The sequence below is a fragment of the Podarcis muralis genome, chromosome Z (genome assembly GCF_964188315.1).
Source record: "Podarcis muralis chromosome Z, rPodMur119.hap1.1, whole genome shotgun sequence".
NCBI lineage: Eukaryota > Metazoa > Chordata > Lepidosauria > Squamata > Lacertidae > Podarcis > Podarcis muralis.
In genome coordinates this window covers 49084288-49105489 of record NC_135673.1, presented here as the reverse complement: position 1 = coordinate 49105489, position 21202 = coordinate 49084288, and the positions used below count along the sequence as shown (strand labels likewise).

Genomic DNA, 21202 nt, shown 5'->3' with positions numbered 1-21202 from the left:
CACTGACTTGGATAGTTTTAAAAGAGGATTGGACAGATTCATGGAAGATGAGAATATCCTTGGCAACTAACCATGATGGCTATTCCACTGCATCTATGGAGACAGTATTGCTTCTGAACACCAGATGTTGGAAGCTGCAGGAGGGGAGAGGGCTCTTGCGCTCCAATCCTGCTTGTGAGCTTCTCATTGGGGCATCTGGTTGGTCACCAGGAGAACAGGATGCTGAACTAGATGGGCCACTGGCCTGATCCATCAGTCAGGCTGTTCTTTAACTATAAAGTACATGGCAGCCCCAAGTCTTGGTTGAGGACCAGTCTCTACTGAGATTTAAGTGTTGCATGATGACTTGATATAGCATTTTCTTTGTGGGTGTGGGTGGGTGTCTGTGTCCATCCACTTTGATGTGGACTGGCTCCATCTAGCAGCAGCTATTTTATTTAAGTCATTCATATGGCAGCTGCATTTGCAGGACTGGACCCTGGGGTTGTAAAACAAGTATTTGTAGAGGGAAATTTGGGAATGAATGAATGGGAAGGCAAGGTCTCTCTCTCTCTCCCTCACCCCTTCCAGAACAGAATTCAGTTTCCTAATGTGCCTTTTGGCTCCTTGGCTTGTACAGAGAGGGGCATAAATCTTTCTCATTCTTTTCCTCCTTAAAAAAAAAAAAAGGGTCTGGTGTTCTCTCTGTAGTAAATCCACAGGCCCTAAGCTGTCAGCAAGCAAAGTGGGGGGGGGGGAGAGAGGGGTAGGGGTGGGGGTGGAAATTGAAATCCAGACAGCCTTTGGTTGTATAGGGTATTTTAAGTGCATGCCACAGAAATAATTAGAATTTCTTGTTTTTGTGGTGAGGAGCTTGTTGCATGGAAGGGAACCGTATATTCTTTAGACCCAGGTGACCAGCCAGCAGCTGAGGACACAGACAACAAAAGGCTTGCTGAAAATAGCCTCCCCCAGCACCTGGGCACTGAACTCATCCAGAGGGCAGTTTCTTAGCCACTTGGCAAAATTTGGCAAGGGTCTGGTTCCACATTGTAGGCCATTGGAGCATACTAGGTGAGGCTTTTGTTGTGAAAGCAGCCCAAAGAACGTCTCCCCCTCCAAATTGAACTTTTGTGTGCTCAGAATACCTTGTGACCATCCCATAAGGCTTAATAAAGGCTGGTTTTCTTCCCTGCTCCATCTAATTACAGCCAGCCCCCAATGAGCATGGCATTGAGAAGTGTGTTGCATGTCCTCACTCTTGTAAACAGCTCCTTAGCTACCTGCCTGTGGTGAGTTAAGTATTTGCTCCCAGAAAGAGAAACTCTTGTAAACTAGAAGCAGGTTGGCTCCCTTTTTCTTTCAGACCCACACATGTGTCTGGAATGATTCGTGAAAGTTCATCTCAGGGGTTACCAAGTTTTTTAAGCATGTGGGCACAGCTGGAGTTTTGAACGAGTGCTGTGAGCATGCCCCCTCCCCAATTATGTCTCTTTTGTCCCCTTCCCATTTAGACTGAAAGAAAGCGGGGAGACACACACACACACACACACATCTGGGTAAAAGTTGGATCCAGTAGAATTAATATGGGTTTTGAAAAAGCAATGGGGCTGAAAGGTCAAGTGGAAAAGTGAGCCACTTTTCTAGCTTCCTCCATCAGCTCTATGTACTTTACAAGTGTGTGTGTGTGTGTGTGTGTGTGTGTGTGTGTGTGTGGCGGGGAGAAGCTAACCATCCTCACCACTTCATGGCCAAGGAGACAGTGAGTGAGGTGGGCTCAGAGGTTTCATGGGCAGCAAGGGAAGACATGAAAGACACCATGTTGGTCACCCCTAGTTTATACACCTGGGGCTTGTTGGAGCAGTAGAAATTGGGTCAGATGTCCTAAATCTGTAACCCTGAGTAGAATCCTAGAGCAGCATGCTCAGTTTAGATCTGAAAAAATTGCCTTCTGAATTGGAATGATAGTTGGTGCAATGGATGTTCCACTTTGGTATTGGTGGTTGGTGAATTCAGGCACTTCTTTGTTTGGACCCTCTCTTGCACTGACTGACTTAGTGAAGCTTTGATAGTCTGGTTAGTGGGAATATTTGCAGACTAACAACTTATTTGCAAGGCTACCATATTTCTACTATAATTTAATACTACAATATTTATTTTATATTTTATATTTGTTTACATCCCTTTACAAAACATATTTGATTCATTGCATACAGCACGATCAGAGTCTACAAGTACAAAGTTACATAAAGGAAAATAGGGGTCCCGACTCGAATAGAATAGGGACGCGGGTGGCGCTGTGGGTTAAACCACAGAAACTAGGACTTGTCGATCAGAAGGTCGGCGGTTCGAATCCCCATGATGGGGTGAGCCCCCAAATTGATACAGACAGCGAGAGAGTGTCCCCCCCCCCTTTCATCAGCTCAGGAGAATTTGCAGCACACTACCACAAAGATGTGGTGCTGGAGTAAGTGGCCGAGAGAGATGGAAGGGGGATCTCCACAGGTGGGTGTAGCTGCTAAGAACTGAGAAGCTGCTAATGCCACCCAGAAGCTTCCTACATCAAGGAGGCATGTTCATGGGCTCTTGTGCAAACTGGCTGTAACCACATTCCACTTCCACTGCTACCAGCAGGTGCAGAGTTCATTCTACCAACCACCACTATTAATTATAAATTTGAAAGTAATAATAATTCTTTTGAGGTGCTAAATACTATTGATTTCCATGCCAACAAAACATATTGTCACTTCCAAATCCAAATGCATTACTTCTCGTCCAGCAGAAGGGAAAAGTAATCATGTGTAGTTGTGTTTGTTCATATCAATCCCTTCTTAGCCCCTCCCCTACCTTCCTTTCGCATAGCTTGATTTTTAGAATTCAAGTCTATTCGAGTAAAGGTAAAGGTAAAGGTTAGGTCCAGTCGAGGCCGACTCTGGGGTTGCAGCACTCATCTCGCTTTATTGGCCGAGGGAGCCGGCGTACAGCTTCCGGGTCATGTGGCCAACATGACTAAGCCGCTTCTGGCGAACCAGAGCAGCGCACGGAAACGCCGTTTACCTTCCCGCCTGAGCAGTACCTATTTATCTACTTGCACTTTGACGTGCTTTTGAACTGCTAGGTTGGCAGGAGCAGGGACCGAGCAACGGGAGCTCACCCCCTTGCGGGGATTCGAACCGCCAACCTTCTGATCGGCAAGTCCTAGGCTCTGTGATTTAACCCACACCGCCACCCGCATCCCTAGCCCATAATATGACTGAATCTTAAATTTTCTTTATATGACCCCTGAAGAGGGTGACGAAGGATCTATAGCTATCTTTTCTGTTTCATAAGAGCATATCAAGAGCTTACAGGATCAGGCCATTGCCCCATGTAATCCAGCATCATGGTCTCACAGTGGCTTACTGAATGCCCCAAAGGGCAGCCCTCAAGCAGAACCTGAATGCAGTATTTCCTGTGCATTTCATTAAATCTGTATTCTTACGCATCCACCAATTTTTCCAGTTAATGTCATGCATCTGACAAAGCCCGTCGTAAGTTGATGGTAGAATAAAGTTGTTAGTCCCGTTTAAGATGCTCTGGGACTCTGCACTGTCCTTTCTCCCAAATACTGGACTAACAGGGCTTCCATTCTGGAAATGCTTGTTAATTAGCAATGATAAGAGGGACCCTAATACCCTTGATAAGGAGAACACAAGTCTAGTGTGAAATTGGATTAGCCCTGGGTTCTTTTTATAGCTGATTCTAAAGGAAGTCATAAACCATGAAGGAGGATGATACAAGCTGGTGGTTGAGAGAAGAGGATAATATTTTGAGTTGGAAATCCCAGTGAGTTTCCAGGAAGGAAGGAAGGAAGGAAGGAAGGAAGGAAGGAAGGAAGGAAGGAAGGAAGGAAGGAAGGAAGGACTGAGGTTTCAGCACCAAGGGCACGAACCAGTCCGTCGGTTGGGGCAACAGCTGCCTTGTCTGCAGAAGTCTCTTTCACTTGGCAGTCTTCCCATGCTTTCTTGAATCACCTGCGGTATCACTGAACCCAACCTTGCAAACCATTTCTGCTCTTCTTCATAATGGAGAATAATAACAACCACAGCATGTCTTACTCAACCTTCACCAGGCCACAGGGCAAATTGCAGCATACAAAAATGTAATGCAGTTTTAAAAAGTGTACAGCAGCAACCCCACCCATAGCCCAAAAGCAATACTTTCACACAACATATTACAGGTAGGGTACAAAAACAAGTTCTTCGGTTTTCAAAGGTCAGGAGACAGAGGTGTGTCTTCATCAGCCACCCGCCACATCCCGTAATACTATTGGCTATGCCAGCTGGCACTGATGGGAGTTGTAGTTGAAAATTTCTGGAAGGGTACCAGTTTGGCAAAGGCTGCTGCAAAGAGATGATGGCAGGCACACCTCTTGGGGGAGGGAGATCTGCGCTCTTGGAGGCATCAGCAAGGAGGTGGGAAGTGCTATGTGAACTCTGTGCTTCACAACTGAAGTAATGCACACATCTAAAGTACATGCACACGCACCAACACGCATATCCCATAAGACTGCTACCTGCTATTACTGATTCCAATACTTACTTGATTAAACAGCTGGGTGTTCCTTAAATGGTTGTGAGGTTCCTGTCCGTTCCGCATTAGTGCTTTTTATCCAGAGCAATTGCCACCTTTCTGTGTATCTGCACACAGCTGCTGCTGCCGCAGCAGCAAGCTCAGCCTCCGCCCTGCCCCGCCCCCCATGATTGTCATAGATTGATGTACTTGTGTGTAAAGCTTTCTCACCTTTGTGTTTCCAGGTGATCACTTGAAAGTCTGCCCTCAAGGCTACACATGCTGCTCTCAAGAGATGGAAGAAAAATACAGCCAGCAGAGCAAACAGGACTTCCGAAATGCTGTGGTGGAACTTAGTAATAACTTGCAAGCAACCTTCAGTTCCCGGTACAAAAAGTTTGATGGTGAGTCCTAGCCCCTGCGTTGCCCTTAGCTAGTCCAGATGAGAAGTGCTGCAATATGTTTATGGACTTTGTTTATGCCAACCTTTGTTAGCCTGGTGGGAAGTGATAGACTAGACGCAGTGTTTCCCAACCTTGGTCCTCCAGCTGTTTTTGGACTACAACTCCCATCATCCCTAGCTAGCAAGACCAGTGGTCAGGGATGATGGGAATTGTAGTTCAAAAACAGCTGGAGGCCCAAGGTTGGGAAACACTGGACTAAAGCATTAGCAGAAGGTCCCAGGTTCAGTCCCAAACATTTCTGAGTTGGTCTTTATGCAGCACATAGTTAAACCATGGAACTCTCTCCCACTGGAGGTAGTGATGGCATCAACCCAGATGACTTTGAAAGAGGATTAGACAAATTCAGGGAGGAGGAGAGGTCTATTGATGGCTACTAAATGCTTCTGACCACCAGTTGCTGGAAGCCACAGGAGAGGAGAGTGCTCTTGTGCTCAAATCCTGCTTGTTTTAGATTACAATTCCCATCAGCCCATACAACTGGAGGGCACCAGGTTGGTTTAGATAGACAAGGTTTTGTTGTGCTTTGTCATTATTTTTGTTTGTTTTTTCTACAACTCTCTCCTTTCCAAAGTTGTGCTTGAATGACTCAAGACTTTGGTACGACAAGTTCAGAGGGCTGCTTATTTTGCAAACCAGTTTGATAGAAATATTTGCTGATTGCATCTCTTTAGTTACCCACAAGGGGTGTGCATCTGTCTTTCCAATTTGATTCATGAACAGCAAACTCTGTAATAAAGCAGGGCACTTGCATTTTCTTTTGCTGTTCCCAGATGGGCATGATTTGCAAGAGTCCACCCAAACTCTTTTTAGACCTTACTGCTTACTTGTAGCTCTAATGAACACCTCCTCAACATTGAGTCTTGCTTTAACACCCTCATGCAGAATCCAGTTAGCAGGATTGGGCACAGAGTGGATGTGAAATGCTGTTGTAACTTCTCTAGCCCCCTCCTTGCTTTTGCCCTTGGAGGGGCCGATACATGGTGATAAGGAGTTTTACCTTCACTGCGCAGCTCCTAAATGTGCAGCTTCTGGTTGCCACAGGCTGTAGGGGTCTTGCAACTCCTTAAACTTTACAATGAACAGACAGGAAGCTGCTTGAGATTATGAATCTTTCCCACTTTTTAAAAATGCACCTGAGGATTGTACCTTGTTTACCTGAAAGTGCAGATCTCTGGCCTAGTTCACAGGGTAGAAAATACCCACGTTGAGTGACAGAAAATGCTAGATTTGTCTTATCCCCCCCACCCACCCCAAGATTTACGTACCTCTTGGTTGCAATTCTATTGCTTGCCAACAGAAAAGTTTATTGGAAGAGAGGACTATTGATGGCTACTAGCCATGACGAAGAATGCTCTGCCTCCATGGTTGAAAACAGTAATGCTTCTGGATACCAGTTGCCAGAAACCGCAGGGAGGGAGGGAGGGAGCTGCTCTTGTGCTGGGGTCCCACAGGCACCTGGTTGGCCACTGTGAGGGCAGGATGTTGGCCTCCTCCAGCAGAGCTTGTCTTAGGTTCTTCTACAGCTGGCTCCAAACATTGGGTTTTTGCAGCCTCCCAAGCACCGCACAGTCTGTGTCACTAAACAGGTTTCTTAATTAAACACTTCCTTTTTGTGGAGTAGGGAGGGTGAGTGGGCCGCAGGACATGCCAACCCTGATGTCTTCCTGGATGAGAAGCAGAAGCCATTTCTTGGCAGCCACCCCTGCAGCTATGATGAATGTTGGGAGTACCTCAGAGGTAGAAAACATCTAGAAAGCATGCAGAAGGTCCCAGGCTCAGCCCCCAGCATCTCCAGGTGGGGCTGGGGGGGTGCCCCCTGCCTGGAATCCTAGAGAGATGCTGCCAGTAAGTGCTGGTGGTATTGAGCTTGGTATGGACCCAATGGTCTGACTCATATGAGGCCAGCTTCACACGTGCCACAACTGCTCCCCAGTCTGTGTCTAGAACACAGGATCATAATGTGGCATCTAAATGATGAACGAGCAGAAGCCATGGTTTGGCATTCTGTCCTTACCAACCCACATTTGCTTTCCTTCCCAGATTTAATGCCGCTGTAACATCCTTCCCTTATCCATTGAGGGAAAGTCTGTGATCATCATCAGCTACTAAAATTATTTCACATGAAGTTTTAATGCTGCAAAGTATATGTTTGTTAGGGCCAACTAAGAAGCCACAAGTTGTCATCCAGAGTTTTGTTTTGTTTTTAAATCAGGATGGATGTTTAGCAAAACAGTAAGGGGAAGGGAAGGAGATGCTGGGTATGATGGGAAATACCCAAGACCTTCACTGTACCAGCCTCAAAATGGAATGCAGGAGGTGTTGGGAAGGTTTAAGTTGAATGAGTGTCCTAGAGACAAAGCAGATTTCAGGCAACACTTGTTGGGGCTTGTAGGAGTTGTAGCTCAAATTGACTGTGCTGGCTGGGCCCGGTGGGTCTAAAACATCTGTAAGGGTCCCCAGGTTGGTGAAAGCTGCGGTGGGGTCTTTCGAGAGAGCCAGTGTGATGTAGTGCTTAGTGTGTCAGACCACTGATTCAAATGAAATTGTCACTGGGTGACCTTCACCCTGCCACCATCTTTCAGTCTTAGTCATCCTCACAAGGTTGTCATGAGGATAAATCAGGGAAATGCCATGCATGCCATCCAACTGGCGGGGGGCAGATGGAACTACTGGCGAAGTGGCAGTGCTTAAAATCAGGTGAGGAAAGGTGGGTGGAAGGAGTTGTAGCCTTCTTCAGTTAGTTTCTGGTTCCCTCTTGATCCTGTGCATAAAGCCATCTGTGTTGTGCCCACAGGAGAGCCACGATGATGCCCTTTGTGCTTTTAGCTCTTAATTGATATAAGCCAGCCTGACACGACTTGTTCATTGTTTAAAATTTAACATCATTTCCGACTTCAATGCTGCCTGGTTCCCCTCACTAGCACCACATGCTTTATTTATTAAAAGCATTTGTTTCTCTCATTCCTTTCAATAAGGTGCCCAGGTAGCTGAAAAATAACCATGAAAATTCAGCACCAAAGGATGTTGCAGAATTCAAATAATGTTAAGAACAACGACCACTGGCAGAACAAATAGAGACAGTGGGCAAGCAACAGGTCCTTTGATAGAGGAAGCCTAGACCCTTTTCCTATCCATTTTCGGACACCCACCCCACACCAAGCTGTTTCCAGAAGGCTGGAGTAGAAGCTGTGATTTTCCTATACAGTGGTACCTTGGGTTACATACGCTTCAGGTTACAGATGCTTCAGGTTACAGACTCCGCTAACGAGAAATAGTACCTCGGGTTAAGAACTTTGCTTCAGGATGAGAACAGAAATCACGCAGCAGCAGCAGCAGGAGGACCCATTAGCTAAAGTTGTGCTTCAGGTTAAGAACAGTTTCAGGTTAAGAACAGGCCTCCGGAACGAATTAAGTACGTAACCAGAGATACCACTGTAATTGGAGAGAGTCTGGGGTGCAATTTTGGGGTTTCGTTACAGAGGCCCCACCCCATAACTTAGACTACTGTCCTCACTCCTTCCAATAGCAAGCTCAGGTGGTACCTGTTGATAAAAATGGAGCCAGGAGAGCCTCACCTGCACATAAGGGGGAGAACCTTGAGAGTTAAACCCCTTTTTAAAATCCTAAGGGGGCAACCCTCCACTCCACAGAGAAAATAGCAGAATGAGGACTGAGCATGCTCAGTAGCCACAAGTGTCAGCTGAAAAAGAAAGATGGAAAGAGGAGGATGGAATGGAGTAACTTGGAAGTGGGGCATGGCTGGCTGGCTAGAACCCAAAAGAAGAGCCCTTGTTCCCTTCCCAGAGCTACAATTCCCAGAGTGGTTTAACAATTCACCCCTCTTCCCAGGGAACTCTGGGAATTGTAGCTCTCTGAGGGAGATGGGGTCTCCCACCAAGTCAGTAGAGTGCAGCCCCCAGGATCCTTTGGGGGAAGCCCTGACTGTTTTAAGTGGACTCACAGTGCTTTAAATGTATGGTGTAGCCAGTGAGCCTTTACTTTTGTAAAATGCACTTGGGCTTGATCATTGCAGGCAGGGATGACCAACTGAGCATCGTCCAGCTGTTAAGGAAATCCCCACCCCCATCATCATGTTACCTTTGGCCACACTGGTTGCCCAGCAAGATCTGAGGGAACCAGGTTGGTCTACAGCTCTCCCAGCTGTAAGGTGTGGAGACTTTTCCAAAGGCTTCGTGGAAAGCTGGTGGGGTGGGTTGGGGTGGGGGAAGAATGAGAGGTGGCATCGTACAGGTGATCCAGGAGGCAGTTCTAAGGATACGGGACTGCAAGAGAAAAAGTCCTTTGGGAGAGGGACCAGGAGGCCTGAGGGTGGTAGACAGCTGCATTCCACCATCTTCATGGTCCTCAGAAGATCACCCTAGTAGCTGAAAGTAGCTATGAGAATTTACACACCCACACACCCACGCCCACATCCCTAGACAAATATGGAAACATTTAAGAGTGTTATATGTGAAACAAACAGGACAGTTATGAGATCCACCAGCAATGGAGAAATTCATGTTCTCTCAAGAGGCCCCTGCTTTAAAAACCAAAGCCAAAAAACATCCTTCGCCAACTTGGTGCCCTCCAGATGTTTTTGACTACAGCTCCCATCAGGAGCTTCCACAGCATCTGATGGGAGCTGTAGCCCAAAAATATGTGCAAGGCACCAGCTTGGCAAAGGCTGATGTTTAAAGGCTCTAGTCTTGTTGCCCCAGGTCCTTGTCATTCATGATGTGGATTCCACTGGGAATCTTTTCTATAATAACAACAGCAGCAGCAAAAGGAATTCTGCCTTTTTCTTGGCTCTTTAAAGGGTTACTCTCTTCCCTCCATGCCCCAGGCTGCTCCCCCAATACAGGGTGTAACATCTTAGGTTTAAGTTTCTTCACGCTGTGTGAATGAACTCTCTTCCTGTGTGCATAAGTGCTAACACATGTTTTGCAAAGTCAAATAGCTCCGAAAGCTTTTGCGTTTTCTCCGTTGCCTTTTCTCTCCTTGGCTCCAGATTCTGTAAGTGTGTGTCAACCGTCTGTGTACATGCTGCAGCCCTTTCTTGGGGCTTTCTAGTGCTTGGGGAGAGGGAGGTGTATGGACCATTTAAAAATAGTAGTAGTAGTAGTAGTAGAAGAAGAAGAAGAAGAAGAAGAAGAAGAAGAGGGGTAAGTTAGAAAGTAGAATTCACGTGGACCAGCCCAAACTTAAAAATGGAAAGCGTAATGCTGGTGGCCAACAGAAGAGGGTTAAAGACTGTCTCAATGCAAATCTTTTTTTAAAAAAAGTAGTATAAACATTGACAACTGGGAAACACTGGCCTGTGAGCGCTCCAATTGGAGAATAGCCTTTACCAAAGGTGTCATGGGCTTTGAAAACACTTGAAATCAGGATGCAAGGGAGAAACGTGTTAGGAGGAAGGTACGCTTGGCAAATCCACACCATGATCAACTCCTGCCCAGAAACCAATGTCCCCCCTGTGGAAGGACGTGTGGATCCAGAATTGGCCTCCACAGTCACTTATGAACTCACTGTTAAAACTGTCTTCATGGAAGACCATCTTCCTTGGCTGCAGGGGATGGCGAAAGAAAGAAAGAAGGAAAGAAAAAGAAAGAAAGGCTCTGCTAGGAAGAGCTGATGGGAGTTGAAGTTCACTGACAGCCAGAGGGCAGCAGCTTGGGGGAACTTGCCATAAAACTGTTGGTTGGGTGCAGCAATGATTGGCCAGCGTTTGTGTGCACTCCATGAAAGCTCTGCTCTGCCTTCGCGGTTGTAGGCAGCAATGCTTCCGAAGACCAGCTGCTAGAAGCCACGGAAGGTGAGAGGGCTGCTCTTGTGCTTGGGTCCTGCTTGGGGGTTTCCCATAATGGGCATCTGAGTGGCCCCTGTGAGAAGAGGATGCTGGACTAGAGGTGCCCCCCATCAAACAAGTGGTGAGAGACTTCAGGAGTTCCAGTGCTTTGATCCTGATCTGGATTTGGTGACCGGTGGTTGCTATTCACTACAGTTTTTAAAAAAAAAGCATACAAGAGCCAACCAAATACATCATTTCTAACTTGGTCCACTTTGTAGATGAGGGATGGAGAAATGCTGTTGGGTGACAGAGTCAGACCTTGTGATAACCAAATAAATGATGCAGAGAGGGAGCTGCAGCCCAATATAGGAACTATTCTAAGTGCATTCAGATCTCCAGGGCCAAAGGATCTTGCAGATGTAATCTCAGGAGTCTCTGTCTATAATCCTTCAGGATTCCGGGAGAACAGGTGAGGTCCCTGCGGGCTGGAGACTGGCAAATGTTGTCCCTATCTTCAAAAAGAGGGGGAAAGAAGAGCCAGGTAACTGCTGACTGGTCAGCTTCATGTCAATACCAGTAAAGGTCCTAGAACAGATAATTAAATGGTCAGGCTGCAAGCACTTAGAAAAGGATGCTGCGATTACTAAGACCCAACAAGGGTTTCTCAAAAACAAGGCATGGCGGACAAATCTTACTTCTTTTATTTTGATAGTTTTGAGCTTGGTGGAAAAGGCAAATGCCTGATTTCAGTAGGGCTTTTGATGAAGTCCCCCCATGTTAATCTTCCACAGACACTGGTGATTCCTGCATTCCAGGGGGTTAGGCTAGAACAGGGGTCAGCAATTTTTTTCAGCAGGGGGCTGGTCCACTGTCCCTCACTCTTTGTGGAGGGCCGGGCTTTTTTTTGGGGGGGGGATGAACAAATTCCTATGCCCCACAAATAATCCAGAGATGCATTTTAAATAAAAGGACACATTCTACTCATGTAAAAACATGCTGATTCCTGGACTGTCTGCGGGCCGGATTGAGAAGGGGATTGGGCCGGATCCAGCCCCCAGGCCTTAGGTTGCCTAGCCATGGGCTAGATGACCCTTTGGGTCCCTCTCAACTCTACCATCCTATAATTCTACGGGGGAATTGTGATGTTCTAGGTTTTACTGGACAACAGTTCTCTTCACCACTGGCCATTGACCCTGTTGGCTGTTGAAAGTCCCACAAGGGCTGTAGATCGGAGTCACTGTTCACGCTTCCTGGACATGCCGGCTCAGAGCAGAGACCTATTGTTCTCCATGACCTTGTAGAATGTCAAGCAGGGTGACTTTTTGTTCTTCTAATCTAAAACTTAAACATTTAGCACAGGCTGTAAATAGTTCAGGGTATCAATGGAAGTCCACCTTTAAGCTGAGGCAGAGAAAACATTGTTTGCGTTGGTCTCCCCCACCCAGAGCACCCACTGCAGCACTGATCACGCCTTTACAATGCCATAAAACAAGAAAAGTAATCGCTTAAAGCCCAACTTTTGTTTGAGAACAAGCCCAATTTCCAAGACAAACGAAAGGTGTTAATTCATTTTGCCCTTCAACCTGTCAAGATAGCAGACCAGCCTCCCTGCCCCCACCTCCATTCTCTCCCTCCCCTCAAGGTCAGAGGGGTTATTCCTGGGCCACGTTGTGGCTCATTAATCAGCCAACAAACCATGAGAGGGAGAGAATTTATACCTAACCAGGAGAAACAGTAGCAAAGTCTTGCCTTTCAGGAAGAACCAATGCTGCTATTTGCATCAGGAAGAACTTTCTGACAGCAAGAGCTGTTTGAGAGTGGGATGGAAGGTGGGGGGGGGGCTCTCCTTCCTTGGAGGTTTATAAGCAGAGCTTGGAATGACATCTGTCCAGGATGTTTGAGCTGAGATTCCTGCATTGCAGGAGGGTCCCTTCCAACTCTACAATTCTATGCTTCTAACAAGGATGCAACTTATGCCAGTCTCTCCCAACCTGGCCCCCTCCAGATGGGAGTACATAGGATTCGGTCAGTCAACCAGCCAAAAATCCACCTAACAGTAACATTGTCTATGCCAGGGGTCAGCAAACTTTTTCACCAGGGGGCTGGTCCACCGTCCCTCAAACCTTGTTGGGGGCCGGACTATTTTGGGGGGGGAAATAATAATTGAACGAATTCCTATACCTCACAAATCACCCAGAGATGCGTTTTAAATAAAAGGACACAGTCTACTCATGTAAAAACACGCTGATTTCCGGACTGTCCGCGGGCCGGATTCAGAAGGGCTTTAATTTGTCTACCCATGGTCTCTGCAGAAGGTTCCAGGTTCAATCCCTGGCATCCCCAGGAAGGGCTGGGAGAGACTCCTGCCTGATATGCAAGAGAACTGCTGCCAATCAGCTTAGACTTGCCTTTGTCAACTTGGTGCCCCCCAACTCCCATTCTCCACAAGCAGCACCACATTTGCAGACAACACTGGACCAATGGCTTGACTGTGTGTAAGGTATTGGATTACCCAGTTCAGGGTTTGACCACCTGGGGTTTCCAACTTGGGAGGACTACAACTCCCATCACCCTTCACTTTTGCGTGGATGATGTTAGTTGTATTCCATCAACATCTGAAGGACACTGTTCTAGTGCACCAATTCCACATCCTGTCTTTGTCCTTATGGTTTGCCCTTTCAGTCTTCAAGGAATTAGCAGCTGTGTTCTTTCTGGCATGTTTTAGTGTGGCAGAACCCACACTTTGGAACTCCCTGCCTGTTGACGTCAGGCAGGTGCTTTCACTGTACTCTTTTCTACACCTGCCAAAGACACATTTTGTTCAGGCCAACCTATCCAGATATTTATTTATTTATTTATTTATTTATTTATTTATTTATTTATTTATTTATTTATTTATTAAATATCCCACTTTTCCTCCAAGTAAAGGACCTCAAAGTGGCACACAAAGTTGAAACAGACTTGTAGCACAAAACAAATCTCTGTAAGTAAACCTCTTTGAGTTGTTGTCATTGTTATTGTTGTTTTTACAGTCGAGCGGTGTATATGTTTTATTACATATATAGATGTTTTGTTTTGTTATTTCTTAACACTGATACAAATAACTGAGCTCCGTCCATAATGCCAGAAATCTCTTAAGTAACCCAGGCTTCTGCTCTTTGGATTAGCAGATGGAGGTGTTTTAACAGCATCATTTTCAAAACCAGTTTTGTCTTAAACCTTTTCCAGCTATGCTTCCAAAGGTGTAGCTGGCCTTCTCTGGTGTTCTCTGGCCTTCCTATTCCTATTAAAAGTTCTGCAGTGGGGGGGGGCAGGTATAAAAGAGAAAGAAACAGAGGTGAACAAGGTGAGCTTTCAGAATGATTAAATGAATTAGAAGTTAATACATACAAAAAAGAAGAAGTTAATACATACCACCCGGCCATTCTCTATAGTATATATTAAATGCGCACAAGAGTGAGAGAGAAAATTGTAGACAGGAAATGCCAGGCATGGGAACCAGCAGAGAAGTTCGTGCTGATACTGGACAGAGGATGTGTTGGGAGGCGGGTGTCAAAATAAAATCCTTTTTCCCCCTAGGGGTCGTTTTCCTCCTCCTGCACTCTGAAAGTTGCTGTGCTTTCTGCTGCTCAGTCAAGCTCCAAGCCCAGAACTGTGTTAATAAAGAACACCTTTTAAAAAATGCACTTCAGTGATTCCCCCTCCTTGAACCCCACCCCATCCCGAAAATCTTCTGAGTTAGACTTTGTACTGGAGCACTTTGAAATCTTAAAAAATTTGAACTCCGACATACTTCATACATTTTAACAAGGTTTAAATTCAAACCGGGCCAAAGACTCTCTCTTTTTCCTGCTCCTGCTTCTAACAACATTTTAAGTCTAAACACTGCCTCCTTTGAGGATCCCAGCACAGAGGCATGTTTTATTAAAATTTTATTTATTGAACATGAGTCACAAAAAGGCACAGGACAAAATGCCAGATATCCAGTGCCCTGGAGGAAATAATGTGTGGGGGGGGGTTCTGCCGTCCTTCCCAGGGGGGCTTTTGTTTTTGAGGAGTGCAGTAGTCTGTGCAACAGGGAACCATCAGGACTGCACACAAGAAGTCTGGGAATTCCGAACCTATTGACCTTCCTTTTTCACCCCACCCTCCTTTTTTGAACGATATTAAATTATAAAGTAGTTACGTACAGGACAGATGGGAAAAGGTAACATTGCATAGAAACTCTGGGACACGGAATCATGCTTTCTGTTACAGACATCTGTCCCACATTAGACACTTTTTAAGATTATTACGCTGCTGGTATTATGATGGTATTAATGTTACTTGTTGAGCTTTCTTTGAGTCTCGTATGAACTCCTCCCCAAAATAAACCCTGCTGTGCCTTCTGACCACAGAGCTGAGGCTGTGGAAATATGTACCCTTTATCTCATTTTTGGGATGGGGGTGGCAGTTCTGCTACGTTGCATTTTCTAGGCATGATGTGGGACACTCCCAAGAGCAATCCCTAGGTCTGGATTCCTTTTTTCAGTTCGAATCAGCTGGTTTGACTTTTTGTGTATGAAGTTGCACCTATTAAAACATTTAAGGTTTTCTGTGTCCAGGAATCTATATGTGGCACTTTGGGGTGTCTGCTGGCACCCTAGACAGTGCCCACCCTTGGCACCTGCCCCAGATTCCCCTCTAACAGGTGATGGTGTTAAGGCAGGGATTGGGAGCAAGTCAGCAATAACCCACAAGGTGTCAGTGAAGTTAACCCTGTATTCAAAGAAACAAAACATCCCAGGCCTCTTCCCAGTATAACCTGCCCCTATGAGGCAGTTGTGGGGATGTCCCTGCCTTCCTGCAGCTCTCTATGTCTCCTCCTCCCCTGGGTCCATCCCAAACAGTCTGACACTCCAATGCCTTGTTTGTCTCTGCTCTGCCCTCTTCATACCTCTGTGGGTTCTGGGAGGGGAGCAGGTCACAGCAGGAAGAGGAAATTCCCTGGCTTCTTCAGCAGCCTGTCTCATATCTGCCTCTTGGCCTCTCCACTTCTGTCTCTGATTCTGCTCTGCTCTCTGCCATAGCCTCTTTCTGCTTCCAACACCTCCCCCTCCCTGTCTTCTCCCTGCGGCCACTCACTGTCACCCCACCACCACTCCCCGGGTCCTGAGCCTTTATTCCTCGGGGGTTCAAAAACAATCAGAGGGGAAGGAAATTGTGGTGCATTGAACAATAAGAACACAAAAAGAGCCCTGGTGGATCAGGCCCCAACAGTCCATCTGGTCCAGTATTCTGCAGTCATGGTGACCAAACAGCTGTCTTTGGCAAACCATTAAGAAAGACCCAGCAGCTCTGCCCCCCCCCATGGTTTCCAGCAACTTGTATTCAGAAGTATTTCTTCCTCCAGCTGTGGAGGCAGAGCATGGCCACCCTGGCTAGTAGCCACCAATAGCCCCCCCCTCCAAGAATTTGTCCAGTCCGCCTACAAAGCCATCCAAGTGGGTGTCCATCACTGTCTCCTGGGGGAGGGAGTTCCATAGTTTAAACTTTAATTCAGAGGAGAGATGCAAAGAGCCTCTCTGTGAATAAAGCATATTAGTGGCCATTGATGTGGAGTGGGAGATGGTGGAGGCATGCCTGCACCATTTTGTGGTTGCGTCTCTTTATCTGCTCTTTTTGATGCGACAGTCATTTTGTGTCCTCTGAGGCCTCTGCAGCAAAAGAGGCCCAAAAGAGGCTTCTGACCATTGTCCTAAACAGTCCCCCCTCTGCCCATACCCTTCAAAATAAAAACGTGTGGCCCTAATTTGCAGTCCCTCCTAGATTAAAATTGAGCTTTGTTTATTACACCCAAAGCTTTGGAGACACATTGGAAGCTTGTCCTCTTGTGCATAGTCAACTGGGGTTCTTCGGCTGCGATTCCTGCATTGTAGGGAGCTGGGCCAGGCGACCCTTTCCAGCCCTACAATTCCATGATTCTGTGAACCCATTCTCCCCTTCCCTGCAGAATTCTTCAGAGAGCTTCTCGAGAACGCCGAGAAATCCTTGAACGACATGTTTGTAAGGACTTACGGCCTCCTGTACATGCAGAATTCAGAAATGTTTAAGGACCTCTTTGTGGAGCTGAAGCGCTACTACACGGGTGGCAGCGTCAACCTGGAGGAGATGCTCAACGACTTCTGGGCCCGGCTGCTGGAGCGCATGTTCCGCCTGGTCAACCCCCAGTACCACTTCTCTGACGAGTACCTGGAGTGTGTCAGCAAGTACACGGAGCAGCTCAAGCCCTTTGGGGATGTGCCCCGCAAGCTGAAGCTCCAGGTGACGCGGGCGTTTGTGGCGGCACGCACCTTCGCACAAGGCCTGGCCGTGGCAAGGGACGTGGTTGGCAAGGTGTCTGTGGTGAGTTGTTGTTGTTGTTGTTGTTGTTGTTAGAATTTATATACCGCCCTATATCCAAAGGTCTCAGGGTGGTTCACATTAAAAGATTACAGTATAGAAAATAAAAGCAGGGTGGATAAAACCCAATGATTTTTTTAAAAATATATATCAAAAAAGGATTTTTTAATTTAAATCAGATATTTTTAAAATTTAAACTGGATTTTTAAAATAAAATGCTTTTGGAGGAAAAACCTTTCTAAAGATAGTTTTCTATTTAAGTTACATTATACTCCAAAGGCTATTCATCAGGAAATAATGATTTGTTTTAATTTTTCATTTGTGCTAAAACTCAGTCTAAGGTGGGGTTTTTGGGGTGTTTTTTTAAATGATAAACCAGCCAAAGTCCTGGTTAAAAAGGAATGTTTTGCATTATATTTATGTACTAGTTACAGATAGGTAACCGTGTTGGTCTGCCATAGTCAAAACAAAAAAAATTCCTTCCAGTAGCACCTTAAAGACCAACTAAGTTAGTTCTTGGTATGAGCTTTCGTGTGCATGCTCGAGTGTATCTGAAGAAGTGTGCATGCACACGAAAGCTCATACCAAGAACTAACTTAGTTGGTCTTTAAGGTGCTACTGGAAGGATTTATGTACTAGTAACTTTTCATCCAAGGCTCTCTAAGCAACTTACGTTAAAGAAAATATGTGCACATGCATAATAACATTTGTCAAGGTAGGCGGGCAGGGTGGACAAATCATATAATACATTACCACTTCATCTAACACACAACTTATGGAAAAACAAAAACGACACACAAGTCCTGTAAACAGTAACAAGCAACGTTAGCAATAGTCAAACAGTAAGCAAAGCAATACTCTCACCCACTGATGAGCAGATAAACGAAACCTCGGCCACCCCTCTCCCCCAGAACAAAAACCATTCACAGCAACCAACAATTCCCTTAACTTGCCCACCCCAAAGTCTGGCATTAGAGGAGGAGGAGAAGAGAAGAGGAGGTTAAGGGGTGATATGATAGCCATGTTCAAATATATAAAAGGATGTCACATAGAGGAGGGAGAAACGTTGTTTTCTGCTGCTCCAGAGAAGCGGACACGGAGCAATGGATCCAAACTACAAGAAAGAAGATTCCACCTAAACATTAGGAAGAACTTCCTGACAGTAAGAGCTGTTCGACAGTGGAATTTGCTGCCAAGGAGTGTGGTGGAGTCTCCTTCTTTGGAGGTCTTTAAGCAGAGGCTTGACAACCATATGTCAGGAGTGCTCTGATGGTGTTTCCTGCTTGGCAGGGGGTTTACTCAATGGCCCTTGTGATCTCTTCCAACTCTATGATTCTATGATTAGCCCAGCTGCTGCAAATCAGTGGTAAGTGAATCCAGGGTCCTCCTCCAGGGAGCGTCCAGCACCTTTCCTCTCCCATCGGTGGGAAGCAGTAGCAAAGCAGAGCAAGGGAGGTGGTAGCAAACGTTTTACCTGCTTTGCAGCCACCCTGGCTACTGCTCCACTCTTGCTGCTGGTGGGGATGCAGGAGACAGACATGCTTGCCATTGTTTCAGCCACCACTTTCCTATGGTTCGGTGGTGGTGGGCTCATGGTCCACAACAGAAAGCCCTTTACGGTGCATCTGGGGGGAAAGGGCTGTGGCTCAGAGGCAGAAAGAATAGCTTTGCACACTAAGTAAGATCTCCCTGGTTCAACCCCTGAGAGCACCTCCAGTTAAAAGGATAAGGAAGAACAGAATAAGAGACTGCTGGATCAGTCCAGTTGTCCATCTCCTCCATCATCTTGTTTTCAGTGGCCACCCAGTCCACAAGCAGGACCCGAGAGCAACACCACCCGCCTCCCTGTCTGATGCTCCCAGGAAGTGGTATCCAGAAGCATTACTGCCTCTGACCATGGAAGCAGAGCAGAGCCATTGTGGCTAGTGGCCTATCTACCATGAGCTTGTCCAATCAATCCTCTTCTGAAACCATCCTAGGTGGTGGCCATTGTTGCCTCCAGTGGTAGCAGGTTCCATAAATGTCTACCACCGCTGAGAAAGGTAGCAGATCATGGGAAGCACCTTTTATGCCTGAAGAAGCTCTGGAGAGGCACTGCTAGTCAGTGCATAGAATATTGGTCCAAGAGTCCTCAATGTGGTGCCTATGTGTTGTGGCCCTGTCTGAGTCCCGTTGCTGAGCAAACAGGGGCCAGGAGTCTCTGAGGAACACTTCCTTGAGGGCAGAATCCACATATGAAGTCAGACAGTTCAGAGGTCAGGGAATCCAGATGAACACAGGCCAAAGGGTCCAGATGGAGAGCAGAAAGCAGCAAAGTAGTGTTGGGAACCACAGGCATTGTTTCCAGCATGCTGCTGAGAGCTCTGTTTAAGAAGACCAGAGCCAGCTGGTTCTCATCAGTGCCTTCTCCTCTCTGTCTCTGAAGGCTGATCAGCTGCAGGTAGAGTCACTCTGCCTTCTTGCCCTTCAGGCTGCGGTTCAGCAGATGAAGCTGACTCCTGGCCCATGACGCTATGGGCATCACAGCTCCTGCTGATACCCGCCTTAGTTTTCTGACAAGGCCTCCTGCTCATCCCAGTTTTTATTTTTACAATGGTACCTTGGGTTACAAACACCTTGGGTTACAAACACTTCAGGTTACAGACTCTGCTAACCCGGAGGTAGTACCTTGGGTTAAGAACTTTGCTTCAGGATGAGAACAGAAATCGCTGCAGCAGCGGGAGGCCTCATTAACTAACGGGATGCTGGACTGGATAGGCCATTGGCTGGCAGGTCTTCTTCTGTTCTTGGGTGCTTTGCTTGTTGTTGTTTCAGGGAGGGGAGGGGTTTCTGAGCATTACCAATTTTTCTTCTGTGAAATGGGTGTTTCACAGACAACTTCTTAGATTTCCGAATGTGCCCCCAGACCCAAAAGGGTTGGGGAGCCTCTGGGCAAGATGGAGAAATACTCCAACCTTGTAGTGGGCAGCTTCCAGTATCACTTTTGTCATTGGAACACTTATTGTAATGATCCCCCTTTAGCGATGTTTGTGGTTTTTGTCTCCTAATGATGTAGTTGATGCCTGTGTACAAGTCAGCTTCCTATATAAATGCAGATCAAAAGGATGCTCTTACATTGGCTGTGCAAACTATGGACCATTCTATAGCAGACCATTCAGAACAAAAAACAAATCTGCTGCTCTTGTGCTGCAAGAAGCACTCTTTGAAATGTTACTCATGTTTTAAGTTTTCTTTGCAGCCCTGCAATGTAAACCCTCTCAGGGCAACTTAGAAAACAAGCATCACAGCAAAGCAATAGCAAGATAAAAGTAAAATTCAATCATGGAAAAAAGGCCTGGCAGCAATAAAATCTTGAGGTTTTGTTTTTAATAATTATAAAGCCAGTGGGGGGGGGGTTTAAAATGTTTTCATTGACTGAATTTGAAAATATAGCAAAGGAAGAAGCAGACTAGGCTCTCTGGGGAGAGAATTCCACAAATTCCTATAAAATGCTGACTTTCCCCATTGTCTGATTTCCTTCCCTTTCATTTCTCCCAGCCTCAAAATTCTCTCCCTGCACCCCACCCCACTCCCAACTGAATTGCCTCAGCCCCCACGAAGATGTAACATTCACGATGTTGAATCAATCATGTTGGCAGGCCCAATTCAGATGTCACGGTGCCCACTTACCTAACTGCGTGCCACGTGAATTTCTTTCAGTTTTGCAGATCTACGGGAATTCTGTGTAGCCAAATTTCATGGCCTTAATTTTCAGCCCACTCCCGAGGATCCTGAATTTCTTACGCAACCACCTCATTTTGCAGCATTATTATTATTATTATTATTATTATTATTATTATTATTATTATTATTATTATTGCAAAATTCTCTGCCAAGTGTTTCAAGTGCTCCTATGCTAGTGGGTTTTAATGTTGGCCAAGAGGGGAATTCAATGCAACAGCTGCACTACTGGAAATTCGTTGTGTTGAAGACTGCACAGCAACAAAGTCACCAGCAGCCAGCTTATGCATTCTCTTGCATGGGGGAAAAACATTTTGCC

The 21202-nt window shown here is 46.2% G+C and overlaps 1 protein-coding gene across 1 annotated transcript in view; it reads left to right on the top strand.

Annotated features, from left to right (window-relative positions):
• Positions 1-21202, top strand: part of GPC4 (glypican 4) — an 86290-nt gene that overhangs the window by 44867 nt on the left and 20221 nt on the right. Inside the window, exons 2-3 of the mRNA XM_028715943.2 lie at positions 4776-4934; positions 16775-17166. Of these exons, the coding sequence (XP_028571776.2) occupies positions 4776-4934; positions 16775-17166 (551 nt within the window). The remainder of the gene's footprint in view (positions 1-4775; positions 4935-16774; positions 17167-21202) is intronic.